General features: G+C 29.8%; 1 protein-coding gene across 1 annotated transcript; it reads left to right on the plus strand.

Moving 5' to 3' along the window:
- Positions 1-527: 527 nt before the first annotated feature.
- On the plus strand, positions 528-7,598 carry LOC149249737 (Pectin lyase-like superfamily protein). Its single transcript, XM_089456309.1, has 9 exons — positions 528-935; positions 1,116-1,244; positions 1,334-1,504; positions 1,638-1,658; positions 1,744-1,951; positions 4,114-4,195; positions 4,307-4,415; positions 4,502-4,615; positions 7,064-7,598. The coding sequence occupies exons 1-9, from the start codon at positions 549-551 to the stop codon at positions 7,397-7,399; spliced, it is 1,557 nt and encodes a 518-aa protein (XP_089312435.1). The 5' UTR covers positions 528-548; the 3' UTR covers positions 7,400-7,598.
- The last annotated feature ends 4,402 nt before the right edge of the window (positions 7,599-12,000 follow it).

Raw genomic sequence — 12,000 nt, forward strand, 5'->3', positions numbered from 1 at the left:
AATTATAAAAGCTGTTGCGACTTTGAGCTATTCACCCAGAGGACGCTTCTGACGCTTCTGGATGTCGTTTACATACAAATTGTATCAGGCACATTACACAGAACACGGTAGCTTTACCCAATACAATTTTGTTTGGCCCATCAAACGGATCAAGCTCGCACTCTATTGCGACGTGACCTGCCATAGGACAAATCATTCGACCCGTCCGTTTAATGTTTTATAAGGTGATAGGGCCTTCTTCCTTACTTTGCTGTTGCTTCACGGAGTTTAATTTCATTCATTTACTTGGAAGCCACGTCCTTGACCTTTGATACTCTACTCGATGGGTTCCCTGCCAAAACTAATATTTTAAGCGCTGTCTGCCCACTGGTGGCTCATATCTAAAGCTACCTTCCCTACAGTAATTTTGCTTCGCTGATAATGTCTTCAATTCTACGTCTTGTAATCTTCAATACTAAACCAGGTCATAATCTCTATATAGCTTTTTTATCCTTCATATCATTTGTTTATTCATGCTATTACCACAACCCAAAGCTATCAGGAAGGAAATGGCCTTCAGCAGGGGGAATACTAAAAACCTGAGGAAAAGTATTTTCATTAAGTTTGTTTTGACATTTTTGGTCTGCATAAGCTCTTTGCGTGGCCTGGCGCGAGAAGTTGCAGATTATGGGAATTCGAATTTAAATATTTGTGATGCCGAAGAACAAGAAGAATTAACGATTGGTAAAGCACAGCCAGGGATAGCAAACTTGTGTAATCATGGCTTGGTATCTGCTAGTAGAGAATCAAGGTATCCACTGGATTTAGGTTTAGAGGAAGACAACCAACTACGAGACATGTTCCATCCTAAGATACAAAGTAACGAAGGCGAGATAGCAGTTGTCAACGTTGAGAGTTTTGGAGCACAGGGTGACGGAATCACTGATGATACCCAGGTATTTCATTTTTTTGAAGTGAACATTTATGTAGATAGCAGATTTCGAGAATATTTTGACATAAAACAGTTCTCTAATCTTGAGATATTCTGAAATCAACATATTTATTTATGGATAAGAAAATAAACCAGAGATATATATTAATTTAACATTTGTGGATGCTGTCTAACTGTGTATCAGGCCTTTATGAATGCATGGCAAATGGCATGTTCATTGTCAAATCCTGTTTTTCTTGTTCCTGAAGGATATGTTTACCTTGTTAAACCCATCACGTTCACAGGTCCTTGCAATTGCAGCATGATTGTGCAGGTAGTTATTTACACAAATGTAAATGTGGCAAAACATTTCTGAAGAATTGCTTTGAAAGTTGCAGTTATTTTACAAAATTCATGTACCAGATAGCAGGGACTGTGGTTGCCCCTGACGACCCTACGACCTGGGATCCCCAGAATCCAAGAACATGGCTTGTATTTTCCAGATTGAATGGAGTGACCATCCAGGGGGAGGGCGTTATAGATGGTTCCGGCCAGAAATGGTGGGCGCAGTCCTGCAAGACCAATAGATCAAACGTAAGATCCTGTCAGCTGAATTAACCAATAACTCTATTTACCCTCTGCTGCATGTATGAAAGGCAATGGGCAACTAGATTCTAATCTGATGAAACCTTTGGCTGACTAAATTATGCCTCTTTTTTTTTGGCAGCCTTGCCGATCCGCTCCAACGGTATGATCTTACAACTCTTGGCAATTTAAAATGATTTTGCTCCAATATATCGGAGTTCTGATATGCGAGTCACCCATGTAAACAGGCATTCACCGTCGATTTAAGCTGGAACGTAATAATTAAGGATTTAAATTTTCAGAACAGCCAGCAGATCCATATTGTAATTTCTCGTTCCATCGGAGTTCAAGTGACGGATTTACTGGTTGTTGCTCCCGGCGACAGTCCGAATACCGATGGCATTCACATCACGCGTTCCCAAGATGTAGTAATTAATGGATGCAAAATTGCAACGGGTAAGATATGTGTTTTCTGCTTCCTCCTCTGATTCTTGAAATTTGAATTCTAAACCTTCAATGTATATTCAATAGAGTACTGATCAAATCAACCTAGAGGTAAGATAACTGTTTTGGATTTCTGCTCTCTCCTCTGATCTACATGAACTTTGAAATTCAAACCTTAAATCTATATTCAATAGATATCTGTAACTACTACTAAAATCAAAATTTTCACTAATTCAGGTTAAATTTTAGAATATTTGGAAATGCCGAACGTAATGAAATTCAATTCACTTCACTCCATCCTTTTTTAAATAAAATTTTGAAATATTTCAAAATGTGTGATCAAAATCAAAATAACCATGTCTATTTTACATATAACATAAACTTTCACCAATTAAATGGATTTCTTTCTGAATTCCTTTCTTGGTAGACAGACTCACGTGTGGTGGTAAGCAAGTGGTTTTGATTTGCAGGTAGTGGGTAAAGCAAATGGTTTTGATTTCCATGTTTTGCTGTATCTGTGCATCGCTACAACTCACACGCAACTGATGGATTGGATTTTCTTTGCTATTCTGGTAGATTAATATATTTACAGTTTTCATGTAATCATGTTGAAGATCATTTTCAAGAATATAGAATAGAATTTTTTGTTGCGTTGGATCTTGGTAAGTTCACATGTCATATAAGTATTTTTTTCTTATTTAGTTGTATAGGATAATGTAGCATTGCGTGTATCTTATTTTCAATTTAATTTAATTTATAAAATAGGTATAAGCATTTTGCATAATTAATGTTTTTTTCATTTATTGTTAAAGCGTTGTAAAATAACGAAAACTTAGTTTGAATTCATCAATTATATGAGTAATCACAGTTCAACTTCAAATTTAGGCACCCGATAGTAAAGGGTTAGGGATCTTATTAATGGTTGACTTCGTTTCATATTAAAAAAAAATAAAAAATCCTATAATAAGTAAATAAATTATTTTTTAAGATATCTGGAAGTTAGTTATAATAAGAATCTTTAATAATTAAGAAGTTTTGAGAATCTTATTGAGGAATATTTTTTATTTCCACTTAATTTTGATTTTGATGATTATATGTTGATTTTTTTATTTTTTTAATTGAGGGTCTAGATTTTTTTTTAATTGATGGTCTAGATTAATTGTCAAGAAATATGCTCAGCCCATGTTTAGTCTTAATGTTTATCAATTTTTGCGTTAGAGAGTTTGTTAGTGGTATTGATTTTGAATAAATTTAAAAAATTATATTCATGTCAAGTGGCTCCTTGTTCACCAATTTCCCAGGGATTTGAGATTATATATTAGTGCCAAGTGGCTTTTTGCCCACCAATTTCCTAGGGATTTGAGACTATTCCAATTCTAATAAGTTCATATTCTAATTAGATGGGGAAATTAATATATAAACAAATTTTATTTAGGAAAATGATCTATTTTACAATAAGACGTGTAATTCATTTTTTTTTTTCTCAAATTAAATTAGATTCTTGCAACATGACTCCCCACCCACCAATTTTCTAGAGATTTGAGATTATTCCAATTCTAATAAGTTCATAATCTAATTATAGGGGACATTAATATATAAGCAAATTTTATTTAGCAAAATAGCCCATTTTACAATGAGATGTGTAATTCTTTTTTTCTCAAGTTAAAGTTGACCCATAACCTTTTTATACATAGTTATTTAGGTCACTTTATAAATTGGTAAGATATTCTTCCTCTTCCAATATGTTTTTTTTGTTGTATTTATAAAACCTTTGGCTATATCAACCACAATAATATTTTCAATATAATTGTACTAGTAATATTTTATAAATAATTTCATTAAAATATTTGTTACATTTTTCTAAAAATAATTAGATAATTTCTCTATATCAATTTTCATATTCAATTTAATAATATATCAGAAAATATAACTAAACAATTTATATTTTAATCCTCAAAATTTTAATAAAATAATCTTGACATTTCCCCTGAATTTCCTCCGAAAGTTTTGTTTAGAAGATTGGAATCCCAAATTTTTCTAACAATTTGTATAAAAAACAACTTCCTTGATTTCTAACTCCACGAAACTGAATTCGTTGAATTTTATAAAAACAACGTCCTTGATTTCTAACTCCACTAAACTGATTCCATTGAATTTTACATTGACTTGCTCAGGCGACGACTGTATCTCCATCGTTTCAGGAAGTGCAAACGTCAAAGTAGGAGATGTTCTGTGTGGACCAGGGCATGGCATCAGGTATGAATTGTCAGAAATAATTTTGACATGGTTCATCATTTTAGGACTGGTTTATTCAAATAGAGATATGTTGCGCTCGTCATGACGGGTTTGTAATTCTACGTTGAGCAGCGTCGGAAGCCTTGGCAAGGACAGCTCTGAGGCGTACGTTGCGGCCATAGTCGTGGATGGAGCTACGCTTACGGGCACAACAAACGGTCTGCGCATAAAAACATGGCAGGTGGGAATAATAACGTCCTTTCTGAAGAGAAAAGTGGGATTATTTTTTCATGCCTATCGTATCTAAACTTACTGTTTGTAGTACAGGGCGGATCTGGATTCGCACAGGGAATTCGATTCCAGAACATCGTAATGCGTGATGTATCTAATCCGATCATCATCGATCAGTTTTACTGTGACGCTAAGGACTGTAAAAATCAGGTGGGCGTCGTTTCCTCTTTGGTTCTGTTTACAATTAATTGTTGCTTATGGGTTTAAGTAATACAGTTGTGTTCGCATATAAAATCATAGTACTCTGTGATTGCTCTGATGTTTGACTGTGAAAATGTGAAAGATTACTATTATAGATTTCTAATTTGTAAACCAGATTTAATTTATTACGGAGATTTTTAGATAGTAAAGAAGATTTGATGCAATATTATAGATTAATATTATGGTTTATTAATTATTATCAGTAATTTGGTTTTTTTAATTAATTAATTTAATTAAATTGAAGTAAAAAGCATAACTAAGATAAATTTTACAATTAATAAATGAATATTTCTAAAACATTACGTAAACATTAAATATTTATTATGCACTTAATAGTTATTAGTAATCAAATAATTAAATACATATTTATGTTTTCAATAATAATAATAAAATATTTACTAAAAAAATCATTGTTTGATTAATTATATTTTATCATAATAAATATATTTTTTAAGATAATTAAAATAAAAAATATATATTTCTCATTACTTATTTATTTAAATTAAGATTTTTATTAAAAACTACTTTAAATTTTCATTTATAAATCATTTATATATATAATAAGTTTTTTAATCATGGATATTTATTATTCATCTTTAATTATTAAAAAATAAAATTTGTTATAGAGATTTTTAATTTGTAGAGTAGACGTGTTGTAATGTTATGGGTCAATATTATGACTTACTAATACCATATAATAAAAAATCATAATTCACTTTTATATCATAGATATTCATATGATATTTTCTTTACTTAATTAATTTAATGAAAATGATGGACAAGAAATAATTACTTTGGAGATAATATGTAATTACTACTAAAATATTCTATAGAGCTTAAATACCTCCTATCCACCTAATAATTATTAATAATTAAATAAATATTTATGTTTAATATGTAAATTTTTGAGATTCATAATAATAATTTTCTTTAAATAATCTAAATAAAAAATTATATTTTCATTTTTATTTATTTATATTTATATTTTTATTAAAAATTGAAAAATAATAACTTTAATAAAATTATCATAACAATATAAAATTTTTTATTTTTATTTTTTATTTTTAATTTAAATTAATATTTTTACTAAAAATTAAAAAATAATTATGCCGAAAAACTTTTTTCGTAAACTTTAATGAAATTATCACAGCAATATAGAAAAGATATCCAATGTTAATATATGTTTTTAAGTGATTTTCATCATTACAGGGAAAAAAAATATAAAAAAGACCATGAATGTTATTATCACAGCAATATAGAAAAGATATCCAATGCTAATATATGCTTTCCGAAAAAAAAAATATAGAAAAGCCTATGAATGCTATTATATGTTTGAAAATGATTTGATTTTATAATCAATTTAGAAGATATGTGTTTCCTAATTTAAATTTATTTGTTATATTTATTTTAAAAACTTAACCCTATAATATTTTTATTTTAATTATTAATAATTTCATAATTTATATAAATTACATATTTTTAAATTAATAAAAAATAAAAAAATTATTATAAATTTAATGAAAACTAATTTTTTAATTATCAATTGTCTTTATTTATTAAATAATTTATATAATTATAATTTTATCAAAATTTTATTTAAATAATCTCTAAATATTATTTTTATTAAAATTTACTGTAATAACTTCGTTGATATTATTTTAATTTTATTTTTGTTTTCAAAATTAATATTTAACTCTAGTGACAGGCATTTTTTTTTGACTGAATATCTTAAATCCGAGGACATAAAAATAAAATGGCAGCTGAACTTTTTAATTCTGATTAACTGTATTTTTCCAATTACTTGTTTGATTAGAATTAAAGTAAATGTCTTAATATTTTATTTCTAATTAGTTTAATTGATATTTATTTTATGGGTATTTTAATTTATAGGAAAATTGGTTTTTTCACTGTATTTTTCTGGTTAGTTAATCAAAATTGGTTAGAGATTTTAAAAAATTTGAATAAATTTTCAAGATTTTTAATAGTGTTGAATCTATTTGTGCGTTCAAAATTATACTTTAGACAACAAAAGTCACATTTTTACTTGAAATTGTATCACTCTTTAGTCATTAAATTAAACTACATTTTTATTTTATGATTAAAATTAAAATAACTACATTAATATTTTAATTTCTCTTTGAGTTAATATTTGCTTTTATTATTGAATTACCTAGATTCTTAGACATGATAAATTTGAGATAGTTATCTTTATAGTATTGGAAAATAATAGACATGATAAAATCATGAAAAAAACTTCTTAAGATTTTATAGTGAAGGGAACATAATTTAGTTTTATTTTATAAAACGTACGCTAATAATTTTTTGAATAATAATTTCATGAAAAAAATAAATCATCTCCCATATTTGACTCTTAAAATTTTCTCCGCGCTGTGGCAGACTTCTGCTGTGAGAGTTAGCGAGGTTGTTTACATGAACGTAATGGGAACCTCACACACTCGCGAGGCAATAAAGTTTGCATGCAGCGACACTGTTCCTTGCAACAATATCATTCTCGACAACGTCAACCTTCAAAGAGCTGACACGGGAAATCCGGCAGATTCGTTCTGCAGCAGTGCTGCGGGGTTCAGAGTAGGCTCGGTTAACCCCGATGCCGATTGCTTACAATTCCTGGACGTTCAAGGACCAGACAAGTACTGTTTAGAGACCAAATCACTGGAGCACACTGGTGTAAATTTCTTTCGTCAATTGCCGCTCAGCCGAGACACAATTTAACCTACATACCGCCCTAGTTTTTTACACATATTTGTGTTGTGCTGTTCAGACAGGGTTAAATTTGTTGGTTATTTGAGATATACTGGTGCACTGATAACTCCTCTGCTAACAGCTAACAGTCAATCATGGAGTGTAAAATGACTCGGTACCATATGCATAATTTTCCGGACAGTTGAGAACAGTTTTTTTTTCTAATTTGTAATAGAAAAACATTCTATCGGTACTTATATTTTGATGAAAAACCAAGCTATACTAGAATTTGAAAAACTTATCAGCAACTAGAATTAAAAAAAAAACAAACAAACAAACTACCTGTTGAAATTTTTTATTAACTTTATTATTCATGGAAATAAAATAATTAATAATCAAATTAATATACTTTTAAATTCAATTCTTCATAGCTGATCTCCTTACCTTCCGTTATTAACAAATTATATGAAATGAACGAAGAAAATATACATTTCAGATACTGAAATAAATAAAAGTGATTTAATATTAAAGGTGGCACTAATATTAATTAGGCTTAAAGAATTAATGACTTAATTTCAAACTCCAAACAGCAACTTGAGAGAGGACTACCTTTTCCCATGGGCACCTCCATATAAGTACTCTTTGATATGATTTCCTTCGTGATATTTTACACAATTGCATCAGCACCAAAATAACCATGTGTTTGTTAGATGTGAACAAAATTAACAACTATGTAAATAAAACTAACTAAACAACCTTGAAATATTATGTTAATATTAATGGGATGAAATGAAATATCAAAACTTGAAGGGTAAGTTTAAATGTTAAATATCGATTGATTAATAAAATAAATTTAAAATTATTTAATTAATGAAGAGATATTTGATATAAAATTTAAAATTAATTAATTTTATATAAAAATTGAAATTATCAACCATTTGAATGTTAAATAATTTATATCAATAATAGAATAAATTGTTAATTTATTAGAATTTATTAAATATTTTAATATTAATAATGATATGATGTTTTTCAAATATTTTTGAAGCCAATTTATCCTCTAAAATATGAAAAATAAAACGAATGAATATCACCATCAGAAAATTAAAATGATAAGTTATTTATTTAAGTGTTTGTTGCAATAGGAATTTAGATTCACAATACCATTTTTTAGGTTTTGTTTGGTAGTATTGTTTTATGATTGTACAAAATAAATTTTAATTGCAAATATACATAATAACATATAAAATTGTTGTATAAAGAATATAAGTTAAAATAAAATGAAAGATATATATTTTTTTGTTTTTGGTATATATTTAGTTTTATTATTTGGGGACTTTATTCTTAATTTTGAATTTTGATATTTCTTCATCATTATAGAAGATTATATTTTATATGTTATATATTTCACTAAATATGTTCAAGTGAAATTGTAAGACAATAATATGAATTTTGTATAGTGCTTATATAAGATAATAATTTTAAAGATTTGCATTCATTCATTGGGAAGTATATAAGCTTCTACCAATAGAATGAGGTAGAGAGTAATTTTTTTTTGAGATGTAAGTGATGTACTATTTTTTATTTGTTCAATTATGTTCAAAGTTTTTGGGAATAATCTTTCACCCTAAATCTCACTACCATAGAGAATCACAAGTGTTATAAGGCTGAATAAAAGTGTTTTTTCTTTTTTCTTAAAGCTTGGCACAACCTCATTCATTCATTTATCAAAAAAGGATGATTACATCCTTGATAAGATGGTATAGTGACCTCAATATAACCGGTGAGAAACCAAATCTGTTGGCCACCATACTGCATTATAAGCCATCTAAAAACAAAATAATTTAAGACTCCCTTTTAGAACTAAATATGTTTGTGTGTCCTTACCCCATCTAATATCTAAGTATCTAAAACATAGTATCAAAGTCTTCATATCCAACATTTTTACGTAACAAAAGTAGAAAAACATACTAGACTAAATAAACTACTAATCATCAAAAGAGTCTACAGGAGATGGATCTTTCGCGCTCAAGCCAGGTAATTCCATTTGAGGGAGGCACAGAATATGCTTTTCAATACGACTGAGGTGAGAGTTTTTATTTGAATCTGAAATTGAATGAGATGGAATTCTTTATGAATTTTTGGAAGAATGGGGTTCGTCTTGGCTAGAGAAACTGCAAGAGTTGATAGATCTCTTGCTACAATGTTTTTCATGAGACAATACAAGTAGAAACTCTATTTTTATTGGGAGGAATGGCCTTTGGTATGCCCAAGGTCTGGTACCAACTCCAACCATTCCTCAACATCCAAATTTTCTTTTGCTTCATGTCGGTTTAGTTCATCTTCCAACCCAGAAATAAGCTAGTGGATGTGTTAGAGTGTCAGTCTGGTATGCTTGAGCCACTTCATGAATGAGCCCAGATGTCGTTCTACGGCCACGACCTTGAGTAGATCATGGGTGGGGATGACTTCCATAATTTCGAAGCCTTGCACGAGAGCTTTGGCCCCAAGCCTCACCCATCATGGTGCCTCTTCTAGACGAAGGTCTTCCAAACTAGGATTTCTTTGGCAACGATAAAGAAATGACACACAGAGATAAAAACCATCAAAACCTAGAAAAATGAAGGCGGTGAGATGATGAACCTAGAACGTGACCTGGGAATAACACCTTAAGGTATAGCATAGAAGAAATCCACAAAACTATGAGCAACTAACAAATAAAACAAATAATTTCCACCGAATATGATATGGATGTACTGATAAGGTCGACATCATAAATCCAGCGAAAATTTTAAGGGTGGAAGTTTATCTTAAAGTTTAGCAACTTTGGTGAATCTTGCTAGTCCCTAATATCCAAATTTTAAAATGCTTTGATGATACTTTTGTAAATAAATTTAGATTTATAATTATTTTATATTAGACAATATATAAAATTAGTGATTTTTAAGGTAAAATAATTTTATACTATAAAATTTGGGCGAATTCATTTTTAGAAAAATGGAAATTGGAGAATATTTTTTTTTGAAAAAGCATGGAATATTAGCCCCTAAAATTTTCTCTGCATAAATCCATGGCTCCCTGAGCCTCCGAAGAAAAAAACACAGAGGGCAACCAAACAGATACTCTCTCAAATAATCTCCTCACATCTTAACCAGCAAAAGAAACAAGAAGCCATGAAATAAAACCCACGCCCCCATACATAGAATACAAGACGAATGTCAGAGAACATATCCAAATTGTATACCCATCCATGAGAGTAAGATACCATAACTAACATTTATAGCATTGTATTTTTGACATAGATAGCATTTTAATGAGATTCAAACAGCAAAAGGTTTTGGTAATAAATTCCATTCCTGAAAATAATTTCAATGAGCATGGTTTGTTATGATTTTATGGCCCTTTTTCTATTCAAATTTTCAAGCATTTAGCTTATATATCTTAATAAAGTATCATTCGCAAATTGTTCTCTTTGGTTTTAGCTTTCCAGCAAGATGTCATATGCTTGATTTGGTGCTTTGTAGCTCGAGATATGGACTTCATAAGTCAATTTATGAATGCATTAAGGTTGTTGATTTAAAATCAAAATCATTTATCCCACATTCATGGGGAAAAGTGAATTCCAAGTGTTTATATTATTTTTTAGGTCACCATAGTTTTTGTTAAAATAAAAATGAAGTTATAGTGAAGTCATGTGTGATTAATATTTTGACTTCGTGGAGGGTGAGGTGGAATAAAATAAAATATTATAATAAACTAGATAACCTCCCTTTATCTTCATGCCATTGCGCTCATTTCCAAGATTTAGAGGAAACAAAAAACTAGATTTTTCCATTTCCAAGATTTAGAGGAAACAAAAAACTAGATTTTTCCATCTTCATGCCATTGCGCTCATTTCCAAGATTTAGAGGAAACAAAAAAACTAGATTTTTCCAAGATTTAAAAGAAACAAAAAACTAGATTTGGAGAGAAACCAAAAGCAGTAACAAAATTTTCCCATCACAGAATGTAAAAAATAAAATGTTCCCATTTCTCATCAATTAAGCATATCACCCAAACTTGTAATCTGTTCGTGCGAAGAAATGATAGAACTCGAGAAAATCGAAAAATAAAATGTTCCCATTTCTCATCAATTAAGCATATCACCCAAACTTGTAAACTGTTCGTGCGAAGAAATGATAGAACTCGAGAAAATCGAATGGGAAAAGAGTCTCATACTAAGACGTAGAAATTCATGTTTACACATTCCATCGACCCTACCATTACACTAAGAAATGGGACTTGAATATGGGGAGAACTTGATGGACGCAATGAGATGGCATCCCTACCATGTGGACAGATGAAATGGATAAGATGATGATGTGTCACCTATGTGGTAACTAATTTGCAGTGCCAAGTAGCATCGAGAGTGTCATGTGGTGTTGACATGGAGGATATGTGTTCAAGAAGCCATATCATCTCAGAGCTTCGACTTATAGGATATTTTCCCACTTTTTCTTTTTTATAATAAGGTGAAAAGACAGAAGGCATGAGGCACGATGGAAATTTTGTCTGGTTTGATAAACGAAAAATGGCCAGTCAATTGACAAAGAACTCAAGCCTTTAATCAAACTATTAGTTTTTTTATTCTT

This window comes from Pinus tabuliformis, chromosome 7 (assembly GCF_031772625.1).
Source record: "Pinus tabuliformis cultivar Carrire ecotype Pingquan chromosome 7, CPIR1, whole genome shotgun sequence".
NCBI classification, from domain to species: domain Eukaryota; kingdom Viridiplantae; phylum Streptophyta; class Pinopsida; order Pinales; family Pinaceae; genus Pinus; species Pinus tabuliformis.